The sequence below is a fragment of the Hippopotamus amphibius genome, chromosome 12, assembly GCF_030028045.1.
Source record: "Hippopotamus amphibius kiboko isolate mHipAmp2 chromosome 12, mHipAmp2.hap2, whole genome shotgun sequence".
NCBI lineage: Eukaryota > Metazoa > Chordata > Mammalia > Artiodactyla > Hippopotamidae > Hippopotamus > Hippopotamus amphibius.
Window position 1 is genome coordinate 81176431 of NC_080197.1, and position 25575 is coordinate 81202005.

Sequence of the window (25575 nt, forward strand, 5' to 3'; positions counted from 1 at the left end):
TGGCAGACGTGATGCCAGGGGACTTCCAAGGTTACAACAAAAAGGCAATAGAACTTCTGCTTTGTTCCCTGAACACGTACTCTTGACGCCTTCGGCTGCCACGCTGTGAGGAAGCCCACCCTGGCCTGTGAAGAGACCCCTGGCTGGGGCAGGAGGCTGTGTGGAGACAAGGAGGTTCCAGCCAGCCCCCAGCTGCTCCTGTCCCACCACCTCACCAGAGACCCCCAAACAGAACTGCCCAGCTGGGCCTGCCCCAAATCCCAGACCCACAGAAACTGTGAGAGGCAACACATTTTATTGTGTTTTTAAGCCACTAAATTTCGGGACAATTCGATACGCAGCTCTAGGTAACTAAAACAGAAATGAGGGAAATAACAGTCTCAGTCCAGACGATAATCCTCAGTGGATGGAAAAACTAAGGGATAAAGGTGTGATGGGGAGTAATAACATAGAGTTAAGATGTCTCCCCACAAAATACCTGTTAATCACAAAGGGAAAAACTTTACAAGGACAAATCCTGGCAGACGTCACATTAACAAAGTGATCAAAGTGAACCTCCTTGAAATGGGACAAACTGACATTGTGTGCCCGGGGTGGGGGGGGTGCGTGGGGCGGCGGGGGGGGGGGCGGGGGGAGGGCACCAGTTTGCAACATTTGCTGATTTCTGTGGTGTAGAAGCTCCCACGATGACCCATTTCAGACTACCACTGTTTTAACCCCAGGCAGGTGAGGCTGCGGCAGGCAGGTCCTGCCCCGAGGGCCCGCGTGTAAGGCACTGAGAAGGACACTGAATCACGTGACAAACGCCTGAATCACAAACCGAAAAGGAGCCTGTGCTCTTCAGAGAAGGCGAGGTCACAACAGACAAGAAACAACAGAGGAGCTGTTCCAGACTGAAATGTGACATGGAATCCTGGTTTGGGTTCTGGACCCGAAAAGGAAAATGTTTAGAAGGGCCAGGGCCAGACAGTAGTGTCGCGTCAGTGTTAATTTCCTGCTGTGGACGGCGGTGCTCTGGTTACGTAGGAGGGTGGCGCTGCCTTTATGAGATGTACACTTTCGAGTTTAGGAGTAACGTGGCAGGAAGTCTGCAGCTTGAGTCTCAATGGTTAGAAAAGTAGGATATCTAGATATAGACACTGAGTGAGAGATGGGGGGAGGAGGGGGACAAGACAGCAAATGTGGGGACTTCCCTGGTGGCGCAGTGGTTAAGACTCAGCCCTCCCAATGCAGAGGGCCCAGGTTCGATTCCTGGTTGGGGAACTAGATCCCACATGCTGCAACTAAGAGCCCACATGCCACAACTAAGGAGCCCGCCTGCCACAACTTAAGACCCAGCACAACCAAATAAATAAATAAATGTTAAAAAAAAAAAAAAGACAGCAAATGTGAAATGTTGATCAGGGAACATGGGCGAAGAACATGTTTAGAGTTCTTTTTACTATTCATGCATCTTTTCTGACGTTTCACATTATTTCAAGACAATATGACTAAATATTCCATGGTTTTCCCTGAGGATGGATCCCAACCAACTTCTAAACTACTCGGAAAGAAGATGATTCACATCTACAACATTCCTTCAGTTTGATTTTCCAGGACCGCACGCCCCACCCCAGCCATCCTGGAAGGAAGCAAAGCTCCAGGATGAGGAGGCCAGGCCAGGGCGCCCATCATGGGCTAGATGATGGGAACTTTGGCTTTCCAGCCCAGACCATTCATCTGACAAAGGAGGAGAAAGGAGAAACATAGATATAGACTCCAGGAGTTCAAATCACAAAAACTGTGCTGTGAACAGGAGGTTTTGCTACAGATTTCCTTTAAAGAAACGGCAAGCCCCCAGATGCAGCATGATTTTGTTTACAAAAATTCAATTAACACAAGTTTTCCTCAAAGACATGTGTCAGGGCACCCTCTGGGAAGTCACAGGAGGAGTGAGTGAAGCCAGCTTTACCTTCTCTGCCCACAGCAGAACCAGGGGCGCCACAGCTACTCCCTCCTAGTGAGTCTGGGTCTGACTCTGCTGGTGTTTCTGGTTCTCTGCTGAACTCTGCCTGTTGAACTGGCATGAAAGCACCACAGCTGGTTTGTTTTCCCAAATCAGAGACCCTACACTCTTGGGACACCCCCGTGGCCATGGCAACTTGCTACTGAAGCCCATTCTGCTAAATTCCGTTGTCACCATTCATTGAGTCGAAGTCAGCTGAATTGGGACCCACGTGCCCTCCGCTGGGATTAGTTAACGCCATGAATCAAAAAGTCTTCAAGGGCATCTTGTTCCCTCTGGGTATCAGCCTGTGGTTGAGGACCCTAGTCAGCAAGGCTGTCCCCGCACCAGGACCCAGGACCAGGGAGAGGGTTGGCTTCATTGCATCCCCTTGGGACTTGTAAGGACTTCTTTGGTTCTCCTTCACACCCTGTGGCCAAGTGAGGCCAGAGCCGGCCCTTCGCCTTCCTTCTCCCAGAGACCAGGCTGGGAGTCGGGATGCGACCCCAGCTCAACACAAACAAGGCATGTCTGTTCTTGCAACACAACGTTTATTGAGGGCTGACTGGGCGAGGGGTGTGGGCTGGGCCCTGGGCTTGCAGTGGACGTGAACCGGTCATTCATGCCTGTCTAGTGGGAGTTGACGGTCTGGGGGTAAGGAGGCCCCACAGATATAAATACGTGGTAATTACATGTCATGGTGGAGTCGGAGGAAAGAGCAAGGTGCCCCACGGGAGAAACCCCTCTGAGACGAGGACATGAAACAAAGCCTGAGGGTGAGAGGAGTCAGTCAGACACAAGTGGGGAGAACAGAGAGAGCTGGGGGGGCCCTGAGGCCGGGCAGAGCTTGGAGCAATGAGACCAGAGTCCAGTGCGGGATGGGACAGAGTGGGAAGGACCCTGATTCACAGGATGCTACACGCCCCGTAGGGACGGAGCTTTCCTAAATGTGCTGAGTTGTCACAGTGAAGAACCCTGGTTTAACTTGACTTTAAACAGTCATTACTCTGGGGGAAATGAGCTGGAAAGGGCAAAGAGAAGAGAGAGATCAGTTAGGGGCTCTTGTGAGTCAGGCCAGAGCGACAGAGGCTGGATGCCAGCCGCGTGGAGGGGAGGATGGGTGAGCCAGGGCACCTCCAGATGGAGGAACGGGGCAGCACAGACTCCTCTGACCGCCTCTGCGCCACGTGGACAGAGGTGCCAGTTACTGAGACAGCTGGGAGGGAGGCAGTGCTCAGAGCAGGTCTCCGAGGCTCCTGTGGGCCATCCGAGGGCATCCCAAGTTCGGGAACCATTAACAAGTACGTGGTTTCTGAAGGGAAGGTGTGGAAGAGACCGTGCAGGAGAAGAGTGTGGAATGGGGAGAGAAAAGAGAGAAGCCAAGACAGAAGCGCAGGGCTGAGCTGAGGGAAGCTCGTGGACCAGGGGCCCCAGGAGCCGTGGCCGGAGGGAGAGGAGGAACCGCGAGGGGTCCTGTCACTGAGGCCGAGAGAGAAGGACATTCCACGCGGTGCGCGGGGTCCACCGATGAGGGTTCTGAGAGATCAGGCCACGTGGAGGCTGCGGGTAACTTTCGCAGGGTCAGTGTGGTTCTGATGAAGAGACAGAGGTGACTTCCCTGGATTCTGGACCCGCTATGAGGAGGTGAGGTCGGCACGGAGGGAAGCAGAGGCGGAGGGTGACAGACAGCTGTCTCCTCACTGGGAGCCCCTGGCCAGCTCAACCACAAAGCTCTGCCACTTCCTATCCCAGGTTTCCATGGCTAACGTCTTCTCTGACTCCGACAGGGTGCTGTACCTGCAGGGGAGGGGCGCCTCTGTCAGTCTGGGGAGGGGCGGGAGGGGACCTCCGACGCTGGCAGGACACCATGTCCCCAGCCCAAGAGCAGTGACAGGATAAGAGACGATGTGGAGAAGCCCACAGATACCCTCCAGGACTCCGCCCAAACCTCGGAGCGGTCAACACGGGCGGTGACCAAAGAGGAGCACACGGCACACTCACCTGATGGAGTTCATGGCCAGCTGTTTGAGTGTCCTTAGGTCGGCCACCATCCCCCCAATGCCCATGAAGGCCTCGTAGAAATCATAGGATAAGCCCGTGGCCCCAAAAGTAGCAGGGTCATCAGAGCTGATCACTATGGGGTACCCAATGGCCATCAGGACGGCTGCAGGGTGGTTTCTCAGGTCAGACACCAGCATCAGAACCTGCCCAGCCGGAGACAGACATGCATCCATGAAGAGCCGTCACGAGGGAGGTGAGGCCGCGTGTGTAATCGGCGCCTCTCTCTCTATCCCCGTCATCACCGTTCTGAGCATCAGGACGACTCTGGGCAAAGTCCTGACGCGGGAAGTCAGTCCCCCCGCACTTCTTCGTTTTCTCCACAAGCACGTAGTCTCCCTTGGTCCTGCTCGGAGCAGCTGTCCTGAGCGCGAAGCCACAGGCAGCTGTGCAGCAGTGGGATCCCACACTCCGCTCTGTGTGCCCACCCCCCGCCCACCAGGGCCCCTTTAGCTTTCTCCACGGCTTTGCCCACAATCCCGCCCTGCTGGGAACTCTCATTACTATGAATGGTTTAGGCAAAGTCCACTCCCAAATAACTTCACAAACGGGAGTGCGAGAGTGGAGGGACACACAAAACAAGGGAGTTACAGAGAGATCACGCCGGAGAGAGGTGGTCGAGGCTGGCGGCTGAGAGTGCCCTGCACCGGCTCCATGGAGCCAGCGTACCTGGTTGGAGATGGGACAGACTTCGATGGGGATGTCCTTCTTCCAGGCCTCAGTCAAGACGGCCGGGTGTTTGCTCAAAGCAAACCCGTGGCCAATCCTGGTCGAGTTCAGTATCAGGGCGTCCAGAAGGTTTCTGTCTACAGAAGTACCCTGCAAGTCTGGGGATAAAGGGTGGGGTCTTCAATAGGATGGATGGGACCCACAGACCATCCGCTGGTGAAGGCCCCAGACTCCCGACTCCCAGAGCAGGAAAAGGCAGAGAACTGAACGTTAGCACAAACACGCACATGCACACGTGTTTTCCGTGTGACAGTGCTAAAGAGGGGTACGGCCTGCCTGTAGGTATGTATGTATGTATGTACGTATGTAACAGGTGAGGAATTTGAAACTCACACAGGCTTTATAAACTCAAGGACGATCCTCACGTAGGAAGCAGAAAACTGGGTTTCAAGCCTTGGTCTACCAGACCCACGGTCCATATTCTTTCTTTCCATTTTATGTTTGTTTCCAGAGCTGTTTTCTGGGAATTTTATGTTCAGGATCTTTACAACAATGTGCTACAGACTCTGTCACTATGACGATTTGTACGTACTTACTTTAATTTCTATCTTTGGGACTTCCCTGGCGGTCCAGTGATTAAGACTCCGTGCGTCCACTGCAGGGGCACGGGTTCGATCCCTGGTCGGGGAACCAAGATCCCGCGTGCCGCATGGTGCGGCCAAAAAATAATAATAAGATGAAATGAAATGAAATGAAATAAAAATTTCTATCTTTAACAGAACTCTTGGGGTAACCCAGGGCAGGAGAGAGGAGCCGGCAGGAACAAGCTGCCCTGCGGCATCTCCCCGCTGGCAGGGCCTCGTTAGAGGCGGAGGGCAGCTCTGACTCCACCAGCCTCCCCGCCAGCCTCCTGACGCTGCCCTGCGGTCGGGGTGGGGTGGGAGTGGGGGGGTGATTGGGGGTTGCTGGGAACTTCTGCAACGTCCCCCTCACCAGTACCGGAAGGTGCCCTGGAAGAAACAGCTCCTCTCTGGTGTCCCTGGATGTGGTCAAGCCTGGATGTAACTTCCCTGTCTGTGACCAAATGGGGCGAAATCCCAGACCCAGGAGGACATCAGAGGTTGCTTATTGCGGGAGATCACAGAAGACCTAATTGTGAGACCTACTAACTGCGGAGTGGGCCTCGTGCCTGGACGCCAAAAGCGTCCTAACTGATCCACAATGAAGTATGAAAATTCCACTTTTCTGTTGGGAATGAAACCCAAGAATTCCCATTGCTGGTGACAGGTGCTTCAGGTGGATTTTTCACTAGTTTCCTAACTACCACGTTCTTTTCAAAGATTTTTTTCTTTCTTTTAATTTAAGTAAGGGTATTAAATACCCAAGACCTGGCAAAATCCTCTCCTAGGACCATGAGTCTTGGAACTGAGATGATTTCACAGATTTTCTCAATGAAACCACACGGCCTTGAAGGCTAAACCCCCACCCCCGCCCTGACCATCCCCACTTCCCCATTCTGCACAAACAGTTCTTTAAATCTCATAGGACAGCTTTGATCTAAATTGGATCTAAATGCACTTGAAATGTCAGGAAAAAGAGATTAATGCACAGGAACCGTTCCTCTGAGAGATGGTAAGAGACACCAACGTTTCAGCCTGCCTGAAATCCCAGCTGCCACAGCTTTGCCCTTGGCTCCTTGGTCTTCTCTGAGGGCAGAAGCCTAAGGTGCTCTGAGGGGTGCCAGGTGGGATGCAGCAGGTCTGAGCCCCCCAAATCTTCCCTGGGATCTGACATCGCAGCTGTGACCTGCTGCTGCTTCTGCTGAGGGTTTACACGTGTTAAGGCCTGGAATATCTGGAGGCTGAGTGATGACCAGTGAGCTGCTGGACTGAACTTTGAGGAGCAGGGACGTGGCTGGGCGGATGGCATTTCAGAAACAAGGGCAGCCAGGCTCCTTGAGCTGGGTGGGGGTCAGGGTCCCCCCTTCAGCCTGGTGGGTGTGGACAGTGCTTCCCAGATGCGGAGCTGGCCTGATGGTCCCTCTTCCCCCCACATCCCAGTGTGTGACTTTACAGGTAAGTCAACCTCGAAAGCACAGTTCATGCCTTATAAAATGGAGATCATCAGAAAGTGTTCCCAGCTCCTTTACCGTGGACCAATTACCCTGTTTGGTTGGAGCCTTGGGCTCCTCATCTGTAAATGGAGGCAAAGTGCCGTCCTGGCAGGACCAGGTGAGAACTATGGATAATGTATGTGAGGGGCAGCTGCCCCAGCATCACTGTCCTTCATTCTCCAGGTGCTGCTGTCAGGGCAGACGCGATAATGTATATGAAATGGACAAGCGCCGTGAGACGACTCAGGACTGTCAGTCCACTGCCCAGTGTCCCGTCCGTGCCCTCGGAGGTGGCGAGGGCCCCCTGCCCGTCACCTTCTCTGTCACCAGTGGGGTCCAGGCTCACCCGTCTCTCCAGCGTGGAAGAAGTAAGGCAGCTTAACTCCCTGTGAGGCTGGAATCGTCAAAGCCTCCTTGTAGTAGTACAGGGGGTGGCCTGTGTCCTCGCGCCCCACCTGCAGGACAGAGGGGGGACGTGGAGGCGCCTGCTGGGTCCCTGCCTCAGCTTGCTGGTGTGCCCTGCAACCCTGTACCTGCCAGCACTGCTGAGGCCTTGGTCACATGGCCTTTTGAGAAAGACCAGTAGCAGGACTGGGAAAGAAAAAGAGGGCATTGTTGTCCCGAAATAACTCCCCCCTTATTCGGAGACTGTACCTCAACCCTCTCAGCATTTGCGTCGTGTCCTGCACGCGGCCTTCCCAGACCCAAGCTCCTCACAGGAGAGAGACTCAGAGAGACACAGAGACAGAGACAGAGAGGGCAGGAGAGCCTGAGCCTTGGACCAGGGTGGGGAGGACTCTGGCCATTGCCCTCTAGGGTCCCCAGGCCTGGCAGCTCCCAGCAGAGTCCCACAGCTGCAATTAAGCTGAGAGCAATTGCACCAAAGTCCTGCTCTTCAAAGGAAGCCCCGCCCCTGGGCCTGGGCAGCTGGGGGTCCAGGAGTGCGGGAGCCTTGGGAGAGAAAGCGGGGAGGGGGCGGTGACACTCTCGTGACAATGCGAGCTGAGTGTTCAGTGCGGCAGGAAGGAGCGCAGACCCCAGGAGATGTGGGGCTCCAAGTGGACCCCTTGAACAACTCCAGCCTGGCTCGCCAGGAGGACTGGTGCCCCCGAGACCCATAGGGACCGGTTGGGAAGTGCCACTGGATGCTGCCCTTTGGCCCCGCACAGAGGGAAAAGAGGTGGGAGAAGCTGGATCCTTGGAGCAGCCCCCAGGGACCCCAGGAGGACATCCTGTCCAAGGAAAACAATCCCTTGACATCCGCTCCCGGGGGCCTGGTGGGTCTGAAAGCAGGAGCTTCAGCAGGTCTCAGGTAAAATATGCAGATTCTGGAAGGCGGTCAGGGATGCATTTCGCCGGTTAGATTAATTTGGCTTCTTAATGAGATTAAGGACTTGTCACCTGGAAGTATGGCCCAGCTGTTGTTTGGTGGGGGTTGGGGGGGTGGGTAAGAGGTGGCAGCACCACGCAGGGATGTGCAGCTTCAGAAACAGCTGGGAGCAAAGGCGGGGAGGGGCCGCTTCTGAATCCTGGACGGTGCGCCCAGGCCCAGCCCGCCTCGTTTCCAGACACCTCCACCCCTGGGCTGCGGTTTGAAGAGCCAGGGGTCATGGGCACTGCGGCCAGAGCAGGGCAGAGGCCGGGGAGTGGGGGAAGGCCCCTAATCCTGGGGGGCCTTCCTTGTTCCGGAGCTTCCCCTTCTAGCCTTTTTCTGAACTTTCCTGCTCTCCCTTCACCCCCAGGCCCCAAGGGAGGGTTCTCAGTGCTGTCACCCAGCTCTTCCCAGAGGGCTTCGGGCCGGGCCCATTACCAGGTCAAACCCTGCCACCATCCCAGGGAACTTGGCTCGAAGGTCCATGGCTCTCTGGACAGATTTCTTGATGAAGCGTACATCTTTGAATCTGCGAGACAGAGAGAAGCATGGACATTGGCACTTCGGGGCCGATGGGGTGAGCACCCAGAGCGCCAGTCTGGCCTCGTCCAGCGCACCCAGCCGCCCTTCCCGAACCCTCAGCATGGCTGCCAGGTGACCCCACCCCATCCAGGCTGTGGAGCCCCCTCACGTGCTACATCACAGAGAAGTTCTGCCCAAATCCATCCCTGTCGAGGACTCCAGCTGGCTCCAGAGGGAAAGCCAGTGGGGTCCGGCACCCACAGGGTAAGTTTTATTTGTCTGCATTTGGATGACGCAAAGTGGCCGTGACCAAAACTTGCCCCGCACCCCTGAGAGGATGGTCCTGGAAGTGTCCAGCTCTCCTCTCTCTGGGCACCTGTGAAATGCCATAGGCCACCCAGTCCCTGCCGGGGCAGCTGGACCTAGGCCCCGGTTCCATCAGCAAGACCTGGGCACTGCAGAAACCACACAACCAAGCCGCCTTTTCTCCCCCGCAAGTCTCTCCCTTCCAGCTAGGCCAGGGATGAGGCAAGAGTGTCAACACGGAAGCACCAAGAGAAAAGGTGCACGTTCATGACGGGACAGAGGCATGGGCCCACATGTTCCGATCCCTGGCTCCGTGGGCCCCACACCCGCCCGTCCCTCCCCTGTACCCGGAGCACGTGCACTGCAGCCCCACCCTTGCACTCCTGTCACCGCACCCCCAGGGCGCCTCCACCTTCCACCACTGCCAGCTCCACCCTGGCCCACCAGCTCCAGCGGCCCTGGGCCTCCCCAGGAAGGGAGGAGGCTCCTGGGGGATCTGACTGCCCTCCCGCCTCCCACAGCGAGGGTGCTGAGCAGGTGGGGGGCTGCCCCTCCCACGCCCTCCAGCTGAACATGGCACAGACGGTCCACACTGCCTGCTCCCTGACACCAGGGAGACCCTTCCTCGGTAGAATCAGGAGACTTCAGCTGTAGGCTTTCTGCACTTGCTTGGGGGGAGGATGGGTCTTTCTTCACAGCTCCCGGAGTCTCCACACAGAGGTGGCTGCCACAAGGCAGAACCCGGCCGAAGAGTGAAACAAAAAACATTCAGGCAAAAACACTAAACCTATAACGGATCACCCAGGCCAGTGTGGGTCACAGCCTGGAATTATCTGCAACGTTGCCACAGTTGTTCGTTCCAGCCAGGTCATGATTTCAGAGTGGATTCTGCACTCACACTGTACCACACAGAACCCACGGCGCTTGGGCCCCTGGGGCTCTCTGGCCCCAGACCCTCAGCCCCTCCTCACCCCTTTCTCCTTCCCATACCCTCCCACCTCCTGCAGCCTCAGCCATGCCCATTCTCACCTGTGATCCGTATAAATGAGTTTGATTCCAATAAACCCAGGATGCTCTTTTGCAAAATTACGAGCCACTTCTTCATAGGTCCTCACCGACCACTCTGGGCCATAGACTGTCCCGTTCATTTCATACACCTGCAAAGGAAGCATGATCCCAACCAGACGTCAGAGGTGAGCAGAGCAGAACTCCAGTCCTGATGGCCAACAATCCCCAAAACCAGGTTGGACTCTGATTTCCTTTTTCAGTGCCTTTGACGGCCTCTGAGGTTGACCAGAGGTCCCAGCCCTGAATGGGATAATGCTCTTTGGTGCCACAAGGCTGGGATGTCTGCCTCTCATTCAGGGCTGGGTCCTGCCACCTAGAACAGCGCCCGGCACATGGTTTGTGCTCCGTAAGTATTTGTGCAACGCATGAAGAACAGGCCAGCTGAGGACAGGACGCAAGCCAGAAAGGGTGGTCCGAGGACCCACTCCATCTCCCCTCTCTCCCACCTCCAGGCAGGGGACCCCTAGAGGTGGCCAAGCCACTACGGACACCAAGCGTGACATGGTCGGGGGCAGAGTGGGAAGAGCCAGGGATGCGCAGTAGGTGAGACAAAGGGAAAAACGTGGTGGGGAAGAGCTTGTCCATCTCTGGGGATCCTGAAGGGTATCAGGATGTGCTACCCCCACATATGCCACTTTTGCATAAGGATTCCTTTGAGCTGAAGGCAGTTAAGAAGCACAGAGGCAGACAGAGATCTGTGCCCTCCTGTCTGCCTCAGAGGAGGACACATATTTCTGTCTGGGAAGGCGCCCCCTTCCAGCTGCCACTCCAGAAGGAGAACCACCGTGAACACCAGAGACAGGAACTGGGCTCCAAGCTGGATCTGAACAGACGAACCCGATTACCATAACCCGTCTCCTACCAGCTCCCCCATATACTGACCTCCCCACGATTTACTGCCCCTGGAAGTCCAAACCCTTTTCCTTGGTCTTATTGCTTCTCCACAATCTACTGCTGTTTGCTAAAATACTGTAGTGTATAAGAACCTGGTCCTCCCGCTTCTTTGGGTCTTCACTTTTCTCTGAAGGTCTCCACGCACATAAACATTAAACATTAACATCAAGTAAAATTTCTATGCCTTTTCTTCTGTTAATGTGGCTTTGGTCAGTTTGATTTGCACACCCCCAAAAAGAGAACATAAGAAGGTAAAGGAAAACTTACTTTCTTCCTTTCCTACTGACCAAGGATTTCTAAAAGGAACCCTTCTCCTGGTACTGATCAAGGCAGTCTGTTAAAATCTTCAAATCTTTGATGCTGTACTCCAGCATTTCTCAAAGGACAGTCAGGGAGCCCCAAGGGTCCCCTAGACTTTTGCAAAGTCTACAAATTCTAAACTCTCTTTGTAAAGATTTTGAGATGTTGTCCTTTCCACTCTCATTCTCTCAGAGTGAACAGAATTTTCCAGAAGTGCATCATATGTGACAATGTTGCGCTGACAAATAATAGATGGCATAATTGTGTAGGCTTGTGTTTTGAAAACTTCTCAGTTTTAGTTTCTTTTCTTTTTTTTTTATAAATTTATCTATCTATTTATTTATTTATTGGCTGTGTTGGGTCTTCATTGCTGCGCGAGGGCTTTCTCTAGCTGTGGAGAGTGGGGGCTACTCTTCGTTGTGGTGAGTGGGCTTTTCATTGCAGTGGTTTCTCTTGTTGCGGTGTACGAGCTCTAGGCACGTGGGCTTCAGTAGCTGTGCTCGCAGATTCTAGAGCGCAGGCTCAGTAGTTGTGGCAGGCAGATTCTTAACCACTGTGCCACCAGGCAAGGCCCTCACTTTTAGTTTCTAATACCGGTTATATTATACAGGATATAGTAGATATATTCCACATAAACAAAAGGGTTTTAGGATCCTCAAAAATTTTTGAGGGTAAAAGCTTGAGAACCATTGTATTAACAACCCAAAATTATTACTTGAGGTCATCGTGGCATTACCTAGCTGGTTTGAGAGGGAAGGACAGATTTCTGCCCCATGACTTGACTGCTCTGTCATTATTGAGTCATGGGCCCAGATACCCCAACCGGATTGCAAACCCATGAGGGTGGGGTCCATGTACCTTGACCTTCCCACCTCCCCTCCTACAGGACCAGAGGAGCAGCTCCGCAAACAAGCTTTAATGAAGAAGAGTGCTGTCTACTTGCAGCTTTTTTTTGTTTTGGTTCCCCAACTAGAAATCAAAACTGCACCCCCTGTAGTGGACGCGTGGAGTCTTAACCACTAGGCCTCCAGGGAAGTCCCTACTTGCAGCTTTAAAAGTACTAAGACAGGGAATTCCCTGGTGGTGCACTGGTTAAGAATCCGCCTGCCAATGCAGAGGACACAGATTTGAGCCCTGGTCCGGGAAGATCCCACGTGCCACGGAGCAACTAAGCCCATGCACCGCAACTACTGAGCCTGTGTGCCACAACTACTGAAACCCACACACCTAGAGCCAGAGCTGTGCAACAAGAGAAGCCACTGCACTAAGAAGCCCACGCAGAGCAATGAAGAGTAGCCCCCACTCTCCACAACTAAAGTCCGCAAGCAGCAATGAAGACCCAATGCAACCTAAATAAATAAATTAATTAATTAATTAAATTTTTTTTAAAAAGTACTAAGACAGGACCTACTGTATAGCACAGGGAACTATACTCAATATCTTGTAATAACCTATAATGGAAAAGAATCTGATTAAGAATAGCTACATATATGTATAACTGAATCACTTTGCTGTGCATCTGACACTAATACAACATTGTAAATCAACTATACTTCAATTAAAAAAAAAAGTACTGGGACTTCCCTGGCGGTCCAATGTTTAGGACTCTGAGCTTCCACTGCAGGATTCCATCCCTGGTTGGGGAACTAAGGTCCTGCATGCTGCACGGCACGGCCAAAAAACAAAACAAAACAAAACAAAAAACAAAACAAAACAAAACTAACTAAGCTCCAGGCGGCATGTTTTAGGGGATGGATGAATAGATGGATGTTGGAGGGGCGGGGGGGCAGTGCTCACAGAACAGAAGGAGACGAAAGAAACTTAAATACATAGGTCCAGCACACGACATTCTGCCTAAAGAAAGATCCCTGGCTGGTTAATCAAGTCTGCATGGATACACAAAAGGTGCCACGGAGGCCTGAGAGGGCTACACAGCGGTGGTTCCCACTCATGGATTCTGTCCGAGGGGAAGCTGGGGTCCCTGCCCCTGGGGTTCCACTCCCACTGCTAGTTACCACGGCACAGAGAGCCTCGAGCGCAGACATTGAAGCCTCATCCAGGACGTTTCCTGGCTCCTAGTGCCCCAGTAAGTCACCCCTGGGGCTGCCCAGGCCCTGAGCTCCTGCCCCTCTGGCCTCCGGCCTCTGCCTAATAAACTGCAGCCTTGATGGGAGCACCAAGGTCAGAATCTGACTGCTCAAGGGCCCCCCCTCACCTTTCCAGGGTGAGACCTGCAGCCTCTCACAGCCACACAGCTGGTACGATTAGAACAGGCTCTGAAGCCAGGCCTCGAAGGAAAGTTCTCAGCTGGTTTGGGGTCCTGGTTGGCCTTCTGGGTTCAGGCTCCAGTGAGATACAATTTATTCCAAATCAATCATACCTCAGAGGGTTGTTGCAAGGATCAAATGAGTTAATATTTGTAAAGCACTTAGAAATGATAACTAGGTCATCTGGTAGTTCTATTTTTAGTTTTGTAAGGAATCTCTATACTGTTCTCCATATGACCCAGCAATCCCACTACTGGGCATATACCCAGAGAAAACCACAATTCAAAGAGACACATGCACCCCAATGTTCATTGCAGCAGTTTACAATGGCTAGGACATGGAAGCAACCTAAATGTCTGTCGACAGATGAATGGATACAGAAGGTGTGGTACATATATACAATGGAATATTACTCAGCCATAAAAAGGAATGAAATTGGGTCATTTATAGAGACATGGAGCGACCTAGCGTGTCATACAGAGTAAAGTAAGTGAGAAAGAGAAAAACAAATATCATATATTAACGCGTATATGTGGAATCTAGAAAAATGGTACAGATGAATCTATTTGCAGGGCAGGAATAGAGATTCAGACATAGAGAAAGGACATGTGGACACAGTGGGGGCGACAGGGAGAGTGGGACTGACATACATACACTACCATGTGTAAAATAGATAGCTAGAGGGAATCTACTATAAAGCACAGGAAGCTCAGCTTGGTGCTCTGTGATGACCTAGACGGGTGGGATTGGGGGGTGGGGTGGGGAAGGAGGTCCAAGAGGGAGGAGATATATGTATACATATACTAATTCACTTCATTGTGCAGCAGAATCTAATACAACATTGTAAAGCAACTATACCCCAATAAAATAAAATTTAAAAATGATACCGAGTAATACAATGTTAGTAGCAACCTGTCACCAGATGCAGAAAAACAACTCAAATCTGCAGTAGTCCTAGGAATAGGAGTTACCATCTAAGAATGTAACAACCTGTAAGTACAAGAAGGGGTCTGTCATTCATCTAAGACTCAGTGGTACAAAAAGCGGCTATGTCCCTATAATAAGCCCTCCTGAATTAAAAGCACATTGGACTCAGGACTTCCCTGGTGGTGCAGTGGTTAAGAACCCACCTGCCAATGCAGGGGACATGGGTTCGATCCCTGGTCTGGGAAGATCCTACAGGCCGCAGAGCAACTAAGCCCGTGCGCCACTACTACTGAGCCTGTGCTCTAGAGCCCTCGAGCCACAACTACTGAAGTCCATAAGCCTAGAGCCCATGCTCCACAACAACAGAAGCCATTATTAAAAGGAGCCTGCGCACTGCAGTGAAGAGTAGCCCAGCTCACTGCAACTAGAGAAAGGCTGCACAGCAACGAAGACACAATGCAGCCAATGAATAAATAAATTAATAAATTAACAAAAACACACATTGGACTCAATTTAGGTTATCTAAAGTCTTACAGTTGACTTGAGGCAGTGTAAACTTGTGGGGAAGCTATTCAAACGACATGCTACTTTCATACACTAATATAAGATTACAAATTCCCATTGTCTATGATATTATGGAATTAAAGAATTTAAAGCTGAAGGAACCGAGAGGACATTTGGGACCAGAGTTGCTTAAGATCACTCAGTTAGTCTGTATCAGCCCAGAAAGCAGCACTGAGAAGCTCTAATTCCCAATACAACCAGCTTTCACTTCTAAAGCTGAGTCACTCAACAAGCATGAACTGAGCTTCTACTATGTGCAAGGCATGTGCCGAGAGCTTTCCATCAATCTCATTTAATCCTCAAAACTGCACTGTTAGGTAGGTCTCATTTTACACATGAGGATTTTGAGGCTTTAAAAGGGTAAGAAACTCAGTCCTGCTTCCTCGCTGGAGCAGGGGGTGGGGGTCGGCAGGAGAGTTTACTTTGAGGCACCGTGTGGGGGGGTGGGGAGGGCAATGTCTCAAAGTCTCCAGTCACCCTGGGAGGAGAAAATGCCGGGGTCCCACCCCGGATTAATTAAATCAGATTCTCTGGGGGTAGAATCTAGTTTTTTAAACTCGCCCAGGTGATTCTCATGTATAATATACCTCTAGGCTGAAGATCTACCGTTTTTGTCGGTTTCACAGCCTTGTTAAGAGCACACACACAGTGTCATGTAATAGGAAAGTGGTGCCGCCAACTACGTGAAACACGGGTCACCAGAGCAAAAAGCCAGGTGGGCTTTCCAATGAAGGATTCTGCTAAGAATCCAGGACAAAACCCTGGGGGTGGGTAGGGGGAGCACTAGGACCGCTGGTTACACAAGTGACAGCATCCAAGAAGCCGTCTGGGAACAACCATCCCGGGCTCCCTTGGCCCCTGACGGGATCCCCCGCCACCACCCCCCCAAGACCGCCCACGGGTAAGTGCCAGCTGGGCGAGCTCCTGCGCTTAATCCCCTGGGAGCTCCTCTCGGAAGGCTGGCCCGACCCAGTCTGAGCCCCCCATTCCGGCCGTGGGGGCGGGGATGGGGCCCAGGAGCTCAGACCCGCCTAGCAACTGTTGCTAAGGGCGAGTGGCCTTTGTGATGGAGCATTAGTGACATAATAGGAGGCTGGGCCGAGGGATAGTCCATCGACACCATCCCTGGCCCTGAATTAGCCCCCAGACAAGGAGGGGGAGGCAGAGGGCTCAGCGAGAATTCCAGGGCAGACGCTCAGGCAAGGACCCTGGACTGCGAGGGCCCTTTGTTCCAGGGTCAGACCAGAACAAACGGGCAAATCCCAGCCCCCTCGGCCTCCACCCCAGCCCAAATCCCAGCCGCTTCCACCTTCTAGGAATCCTGGCTGGGCGCCGGAGTGGGTGAGGAGAAAGGCGAGCTGGGCAGGTCCCCAGGGCAGACCCCGGAGCCAAGTGTCCCCAAGGGGCGTGGCAAGAGGAGGAGGGGGAGAGGAAGCCACGGTCCAGCCTTTCTCCTCCCTCCATCTAATCCCTTACAACTTCCCCAAATACCTCCCCAGGGACTCAAACCCTCTCTCCACACCTCTCTCCCACCTCTCGCCTCCCGCTAAGGATCCCAAGGCCCCTCCCCAAGTGGAGGCCTCCCTTCCACTCCCCACTCTGCCAAAGCTGCCAGGATGTGCCCACAGGAAGCGACTCCCCCATGCCGGAAGCCCCTTGGGGAGCTCCTTTTGAGATGCGTGTGGCCCCACAAGGCTCAAAGCCCAGCACCCCAGCCTCTGTCCCGTCCCTACTTAACTGCCTACATGGCCTGGGTCAGGCTCTTCGACCTTTCCCAGCCTCAGTTTACACATCGATAAAGTGCAGGTTGTAAGGGTCAAATGAGATGGTGCAGATAAAGTGCTTTGAAAATCAGGCCCTCGGCAGCAGAACCACGGGGTGGAGGGTGTGTGGGGGTGGGGCTAGTTAACTTGGCAGCTTCCTGGGCCCCCCAGAATTTGGGATCCTGGGAGGTCAGGGTCCAAACAGCACCTCCAAATTAGTCCCATGTACACCCACCACCCCTAAGGTCATTATCACCCCTGGAGCCTCTTGCAGGACTCCGGCGGGTCTGAATTGACTCACAGTCTAGCGGCGACACCAGGGCTGATATACACCCGGGTGCTGGGAATAGATGGGGATTCAAGGGGAGGAAGCCAGTCCCAGGAAGGTGGCAGGGGGAGGGGGGGTGGAGGTGGGGCTTAAGCCACGCTCCAGAGGAGGATGGGCTTAGGGGGCGGGGCCCAGGCTGAGAGAAGGAAGGCATTTCAGGCCCAAGGAGGGGAAGGATTGTTCTGGGAGATGCACTGTTCTCCACCCTACACGGGCCAGCCCAGGGCCAGCTCGCCTCTTTCCGAAATTCTTCCGTAAGTAGACGGTGCACTGGACCCTCTCTTTTCTTTTGAAAGGATCGTTTGTACCCAGGACTTACTGACTCTGCTCTCAAGGCTGACGAAGGCTCCCCTGGGGGCCGAGGTCAGGCCCACTCCCACATCCCAAGAATCAGAAACAGGAAGGCAAGTCTGTGCTCCGTGTTAAACGAGCGAACAAACACCAGACTGGAGGTGTCCACCCTCACCTGGGCCGGCCTCGGGGAGGCACTAACATATGCAAGGAGAAGGAGGTCCGTCCAGGGTGCACCGGGGAGTAGGGACCTGCCAGGTGGGGGCAGGGGCTCCTGACTCAAGACGGGAGTGACGGACAGGGGCCCCCAACCCTTCACGTCAAGCTAGGGCAGTATATTCAGTTTAGGGATCCGACCCGGGATTGAAACAGTTATCCGACTCTGAATGCAAAAATATCAGATAGTTTGGCTTCAGGAGATTTGCCTTCAACCAAAGGCAATAGTAATAAAAATAAACAAATGGGACCTAATCAAATTTACAAGCTTTTGCACAGCAAAAGGAAACCATTAAAAAAAAACAAAAAAACCCTACAGAATTGGAGAAAATATTTGCAAATGATGCGACCAACGAGGGCTTAATCTCCAAAGTATACACACAGCTCATACAACTCAACAGCAAACAAAACAAAACAAAACAACCCAATCAAAAAATGGGCAGAAGATCTTAATAGGCATTTCTCCAAAGAAGACATCACAGATGGAACTTACCTGGTGGTGCAGTGGTTAAGAATCTACCTGCCAAGGCAGGGGACACGGGTTCAATCCCTGGTCCGGGAAGATCCCACATGCCTCGGAGCGACGAAGCCCGTGCACCACAGCTGCTGAGCCTGCACTCTAGAGCCTGTGAACCACAACTACTGAGCCCCTGTGCTGCAACTACTGAAGCCTGCACACCTAGAGCCCGTGCTCTGCAACAGAAGTCACTGCAATGAGAAGCCCTTGCACGGCAACCAAGAGTAGGCCCCACTCACAACAACTTAGAGAAAGCCTGTGCGCAGCAACAAAGACCCAACACAGCCAACTAATTAATTAATTAATTAATTAAAAAAAAAGACATACAGATGGCAAGTAGGCATATGAAAAGATGCTCATCATCACTAATTATTAGAGAAATGCAAATCAAAACTACAATGATGTACTATCTCACACCAGTCAGAATGGCCATCATGAAAAAGTCTACAAATAAATGCTGGAGAGGGTGTGGAGTAAGGGAACCCTCCTACATTGTTGGTGGGAATTTAAATTGGTGCAGCCACTATGGAAAACAGCATGGAGGTTCCTCAGAAAACTAAAAATAGAGTTACCATGTGATCCAGCAGTCCCACTCCTGGGCATATACCCAGACAAAACTACAATTCAAAAAGATACATGCACCCCTATGTTCATAGCAGCACTATTCACAATAGCCAAAACATGGAAACAATCTAAATGTCCATTGACAGATGAATGGATAAAGAAGTTGTGGTACATACATACTATGGAATATTACTCAGCCATAAAGAGAACAAAATACTGCCATTTGTAGCAACATGGTACAACTAGAGATTATCATACTAAGTGAAGTAAGTCAGAAAGAGAAAGACATACCATTTGAAGTCACTTACGTGTGGAATCTAAAATATGACACAAATGAACCTATCTACGAAACAGAAACAGACTCACAGATATAGAAATCAGACTTGTGTTTGCCATCAGGGAAGGAAGGAGGGAGAGGAATGGATCAGGAATTTGGGGTTGGTAGATGCAAACTATTACATTTAGAATGGATAAACAATAAGGGCCTACTGTAGAGCACAGGGAACTATATCCAATCTCCTGGGATAAACCATAATGAAAAAGAATATAAAAATAAGAATGTATATATGTGTAAAGTGGAGTCACTGTGTTGTACAGCAGATATTGGCACAACATTGTAAATCTATATTTCAATTAAAAAAAAAATTTGCCTTCAAGAGAGAATTTACCTATCAGTAAGCATACGTGTCTGGTCTAATGGAATTTGATAGTTGATAATTTTCTCTGAAAACTGCATTCTGACTTTCTTGTGTATACACCTGTCTCTTATGACTTTGGTCAATGTGTGTCAGTTCCCTGGAGCCCTTTTACTCCTGGGTGTACAAACAGTAAAATATCTGAGCCTATAAAGACCATGGAATATGGTAACAAAACCAAAATACTGCTATCCTTGAAGTCAGTCACCAAGGCCTTGGCACACTCAATAATTTGGATGAATGGACAGACCAGTTTGGATACTGTCAGAGAAGTGCTCCCGGCTGGACATCACATCCGTTCTCATCAAACACTCCTCAAACATTCCAGCCTTTATAACCTTGTCTACCCTCACACCCGAAGTCAGCTCCACTAGTGGTTTAGGTGCCACAGCTCCTGGGATCCCTGCATCCAGGAGTCGGGGGAACTTCCCTCCACCCTCCTTTGCAAAAGGCCTTGGGTACCCAGTGCAGGGTCCAGCCCAGGGACTCAGCCCTAGGTCAGTCTTCAACTCGGTTAATCAGCCTGACTGCTGCCCCTGGCGACTGTGGGTTGGCTTACTAGGTGTCATCTCTGCGTCCTGGCCTTTAAGTTTCTCCAAACTGGGGTAAAGAGAGAAGACTTGTTTGGGCCCTTTCATGTCGTGGGGTCCCTTTGGCCCACCCAACCTTAGATAGTGCTGTACCAAAACCTTTGTTTCAATTCCACCAAAGCCCATTGTATTTGTCCCATTTCTTAATAATCGTCTGAAGATTCCCACCTTGCTGGAACCAGCCCTGTGACTCCTCTTAACAGCCCTTTACAAATGTCCACCTTGTTTGAAAGAGTCCCGTGACTTCTCCCTTCTTCCCACTCCCTTGTTAATTAATGGACCATTTTTATCAGCATCTGTAAGACCCATGAGGTGAAGAAGCTGGGACACAAAATTCCGTATGGCTTCCCAAACCACTTTGTTTCTTTGAGTTGAGGTTACATTTTTTTGTACCCACCTTTTGGTCTTAACATTGGTACCAATAAGACAGGTGCTTACAACGAGGGGTCTCTAAAACATTTACCAGTTTATAAGTTTTTCCAGTTCAAAGTATCTATGCTCTGGGCTTTGACAGTAGGATCTTAACACCAGCTCACACCAATGAGGCTTTTCGTGGCTTAACCATGAACAAAAGAGGTGTTGCAGGAGAGTGTGAAGGACACAGCCTCACAAGATCCAGAAGGTTTGCTCCCAAGGAACGTCTAAGGAAGCAAAGGTGGCGGTGAAGGCTGAGATGACAGAGGCCCCTTGTGGATCGGGACCCCTTGTGACAATAACCCCTGCCCGGCACGGCTGGACAAAGATGCCGGTTGCAAGTCCAGTTGTGGCCTGTGCTTCCAACCAGCAGCGACAACTCGGAACCCCAGTCTATCCCATTGGCCGCCAAATGCCCTCATGCCGGCACCTTCTGGATGGCAGGACCAGAGCAAGTTTTCTCACTGGTCCTGAGGCCAAACTCTCTTGACATAGAACAAGAAAAAAGGAAAACCAATCAGACCAATGGTTTTCCTCCTTATGACACAAAAGACAGAGACAAAGAAAAACATCAACCATCTCTAGGAAGAAAAGGATTAAGAAGCCTAGAGCTCTCTACCAAATTCACAGACCCAAGAGGCCCGAAGGCCCAGGGACTAGCTCCACAAATATTTTCCCCTGCTTATCTAATTTTAAAAAGAAAAAGGACGCTCACCACTCCTATTTCCAAAAGCACCTGCAGGCAGAGATCTCTGCAGGCAGAGAGACTGACGGGATAAGGGTTCTCACCTGCTGCCCAGATTTCTGAGCTGCAGGAGCCTGGGGCCAGTGGTGTCCAGCTAGTAAAGTTGAATCCAGCTGCCTAGGCCAACTGGCCAACTGTTGGGGTTGAGAGGAGATATTTCCCTCTACCCTTCTAGGTTTTTCTGGCTGGTCTAAGAATTAAACTGACATGAGACCGATTAGCAAGAGAAAATCAAGCAAAAGTTTAATAACAGCTCTACGTGGGAGAAAGACGGAGCCACTCCCTCAAAGGGCTGAAGCCCTCACCTCAAATATCATCTTCAGCTCAAGACAAAAGAGGATGTCGGGGGTAGGGGTTTGGGACTTCAAAGGGGAGGAAGGCAATTCACAGGGTGATAAAAAGCAAGTGTTTGGTAAACGTGTTTGCTGGGCAGGCAGGGACAATGGGACAGAGAGGACTCTGGTCTCCAGGCCCTGAAGAGTCTCTGCCACCACACCCGGCTGTATCCTCTGCAGCGTCTCTGGTTGTGGCTCTAGTCTGAGAACAGGCCCTTTATCTAGGTTCTCTTAGGCACTTAGAGGGGAGGTCAAAGGCTCTTCCTGAGTCTTTTGGGCCTTGACTGCTTCCGCTCGAAATAATCCACGTGCCAAAGTGACATTTTGAGGGGCGAGCAAGCTCCCCTACAGTGCGATGCACAGTCACACTCTTGTGAGCCCCCCAAGGAGAGCAGTCAGTGCTTCGGTCACTCCCTCAACCTCCCCAGTCCCTGCCTCCCCGCAAAAGTCCTTGGGAAAGTCTTCCTCCAAGTCCCACCAGCAGGATCCTCTCTTGGCAGAACTTGACCCACCCAGGCTCCTCATGGGACGCCTCCCCCAGCCTGGAGCCCAACCCTGCCCCAGCTCAGGTCTGCAGAGCTGAGGTCAGCCTGTCTCATGTACCTGAGACCCCGTCACCCTTTGCTTCTGGCCAACATGCAAGGTCCTAGGGAGCGATCTTTGAATATTTTGACGCTTTGGGATACTTTTGGACTCTTCCTAATCTTTTCCATTTCTTTCTCTTTGACTTTCCTCCTCAGAGTCAAATCAAATATCTCTCTTGCACATAGAAGAACTCGTGCTCCACAGAGAAAGCCCCCAAGGACTCCCCAGCCCCTACTCTACATGCAATAAGACCCATTTATCAGATGAAAGGCTCAGCAGGCCTCGCACCAGGGGCATTGTCCCATGGGACTCACGGCAGCACATGTTGATAGGAAAGGAGACAGTCAAGGATGGTCTGGGTGCAAAGCACTGCCCAGAGTCCAGGGTAGGTGCCCAGGCACAGCTGGCACCATGTGTCTGGGGGGAGCTGGATTGTGGGATTGCGAGGGAAGGGAGGTGATGGGCAGTGAGGGGCATGTGCACGGTTTTGCAGGGCCAGCCCAGGGCTCCTTGCCCAGGTGGCCCCCGGAAAGGCACCAGGTCCCTTGGGGTTGAAGCCAGCCCTTGGTCCTGTGCTGCACTAGGATGGGGAGCCCATGAAGCCCTACAGGGTGAGAGCTGAGAGTCCAGCCCAAGCAGAAGAGAGTAGAGACAGACTCACTGGGCACAGCATGACTCTGAGCTCCAGGTAGAGCACGTTGTCCTGGTAGAACTCCTCCAGGCCCTTGGAGATGTAGTCTCGGAACACTGGGGCGTAGCACACAAGGCCCGAAATTGCGTAGAAGGTGCTCTCGAACTTGGCCCAGACCACGTCTTGGTTTGTGTAAGTCACCTGGGGGTTCTCGGTCATCAGAGTGAAATTTCTCAGCAGGCTGTCAGGGCACAAAGGGTTGGGGGAGACGTGCTGCAGGCCATCACCTCTGGGCCCTGCAGGACTCCTGCCCGGGCTCCCTGACGGATGCCCCCACCCTGGGACCTGCATGTGCTCCCCAGGAGACACCTGGAAGGATGCTCCCTCCAGCCAGGCTCTCCTGTTCCCCTCAGCCTCTTAGCCAGGCTGACCCCACTGAATGACATCCCAGACCAAGCTCTCCTTAGAGGGTGCTAGGCACTGAATTGTGTCCCCAAAATTCATACATTGAAACCTTAATTGCCAGTGTGACTGTGTTTGGAGATGGGGCCTTTCAGGAGGTAATTAGAGGTCGTAAGGGTGGAGCCCTGACCCAATAGGGCTGGTGTCCGAGACCCCAGGGGTACGTGCACAGCAAGAAGGCGGCCATCTGCCAGCCCAGGAGAGAGGCCTTGGAGAAGCCTGCCCACACCTTGATCTTGGACTTCCAGCTTCCGGAACTGTGAGAAGATACATTTCTATTCTTTAAGCCACCCCATCTGTGGTGTTCCCTTGTGGTGGCCCCAGCAAACTCTTGCCCAGGGTCTGATGGAAGTAACTGTGGGCTGGGCAGTACAGGACACAGGCTACTTCCCTGATTAGCCATTTACCAGCTGTGTGCCCTTGGGCAACCTCCTTAACCAGGCTGAGCTGCATTTTCTTACTCATAAAGGAAATACCTCAAGAAAGCCCTCTGTAGATGGTTCTATGATTAGAATAGTTATTATAATGTTTCTATACAGTTTGTTAGGAAGCTGCCCTATCATGTTTCCAGGCTGTTTCATCCACCCTGGACACTCTTGGCTCCAAAAGCTGGGAATCCCCTGGTCTCTGGCCTTACTGAGGGTCCAGACACATCCTGTTTGGTGTGGCAGCAGTGGTGCTGATCAAATCGGGTTTTAAACTTACCAGGAACTTGCTGTGGATGGCAAAGGTATTGAATGCAGTGGTGAAGCAAAGGATCCCTTAAAGTTAAGAGAAAAAGCCTCCCTCCTAACTTTTTAAGGCCAGGTGTTTCTAGAAGGATCTGTCCCACGGGGACACAGCATGCCACCGCCCCCCACCTGTGCAGCTATGAGACAAGTTCTTCCCAAACCAACACCCACCTGTTGTCAAACTCAGTGATGTTCTGAAGCCCCTTTCGAAACTTCTCCAACAAAACCCACTCCGAACATTCTGTTGTGTTCCGGGCTGGGGGAGTCAGGTATGCAAATTTGAACAGCGTGATCCCCTTTGGGGTGAGGCAGAAATAACAGTGGGGCCTGTAGGTGACATTTTTCACCAGCCACTCCATGCTGACGATGCTGAAGTCGTGGACGTGTAAGGCAGCGCCTGGCGGGGGAGGGGTTGGAGGGGTGAGGCGAGGGCTGGGGGCTGAGAGCACAGGGTCCTCGAATCCCCCATCCTGCTCCCATCACCCCACCCACTGCCTGCCTGCTCCCTGCTTCCCACCAGCGTCCTGCAGCTTCTGGCTTTCTTCAGGCCTCACATCAACTCGAGGCTAAGTGTCCACCTTCTCTGCTCTCCTGCTGCGTCTGAGCACCTGGCCTGGACACTGGCCCTTGGCAGGTGTCCTGCTGTGTGAACTCTGGTGTGTCCCCTCCCTAAAGAGGGAGGCTACCTTACCAACCTCACGGTTTTTACATTTTTTAACCTTTGTAATCTAAAAAAAAAAGAAAGAAAGAAAAGGAAAAACGAAAAACAAAAAACTCTGCAAGTTACGTGGGCAGGATCATGATTATTTTACTGTTCACTGTGACGTGTTTATACAGTAGTGTCACCTGCAAATTGGCCCCTGCCGTCTACCTCTACAAAGATTAAATCATGAGCTGCTGCAGCTGCGGACCTTCAACACCCCCTGAAAGGAGTTCAGGGTGGAGAGCAGGAATGAGACCCTCTGTGCTCTGGGAAAAACTAGCAGAACTGGTCTTCAAATAGATATTTTCAGAAGATTTTATGAGCGGAATTCTTGCATCTCCTCATATCTAGAAAAGCACTAAAATCCTTCATGGTGACGTCTGCTTCTGGTGACCGGCAGAATCTTCTGCAAAAATATAGGCTTGGCTGCACGTACTCCCCCTTCACCAAAATCACATAAATACTAACCTCCCCTCTACCTCTTTGGAGCAGTTTCTCAGCTATCTGGAATGCCATCTCCCGGGCTATAGTCCTCATTTTGCCCCAAATAAAACTTAACTCACAGCTCTCATGTTGTGCATTTTTTTTCCCAATGAACAGTAGCAATGAACTACTAGAAATGTGTTTATCCAGGACTCATCCTATTTGGTAACATAGGCCCTGGAGAGGCTAGAAGAACATATGATGGGAGGGACAGGGTTCTTACAGGGGACAACTTCCAGACCCACCAGGGATGCCCAGTGACACCCAGGCCCCCTCCCTGCAGTCTGTCTGAGGCCGAGTCCCCCCCGGAGCCAGGATTTTGGTTTCCAGGGTGGAGGCAGCCACGTGGAGCCCCCGTCCCGAGTCAACCAGCGAGGACGGGGGCGCAGGCCCCCAGTGGAGTCTGTACTCCACTCAGAACAGAAACTACCAGCTCCAGTTTAGTTCCTCCAAGTCCCCAGGACCCTGGAACCGTCCC

At 52.0% G+C, this 25575-nt stretch overlaps 1 protein-coding gene across 1 annotated transcript in view; it reads right to left on the bottom strand.

Moving 5' to 3' along the window:
- Positions 1-2537: 2537 nt before the first annotated feature.
- ADA2 (adenosine deaminase 2) overlaps positions 2538-25575 on the bottom strand; it is a 28214-nt gene continuing 5176 nt past the window's right edge. The window contains exons 3-10 of the mRNA XM_057702851.1: positions 24083-24308; positions 22749-22959; positions 10054-10181; positions 8635-8725; positions 7171-7279; positions 4712-4869; positions 3986-4188; positions 2538-3781 (exon numbers count right to left, since the gene is read on the bottom strand). Of these exons, the coding sequence (XP_057558834.1) occupies positions 3682-3781; positions 3986-4188; positions 4712-4869; positions 7171-7279; positions 8635-8725; positions 10054-10181; positions 22749-22959; positions 24083-24308 (1226 nt within the window). The 3' untranslated portion in view covers positions 2538-3681. The remainder of the gene's footprint in view (positions 3782-3985; positions 4189-4711; positions 4870-7170; positions 7280-8634; positions 8726-10053; positions 10182-22748; positions 22960-24082; positions 24309-25575) is intronic.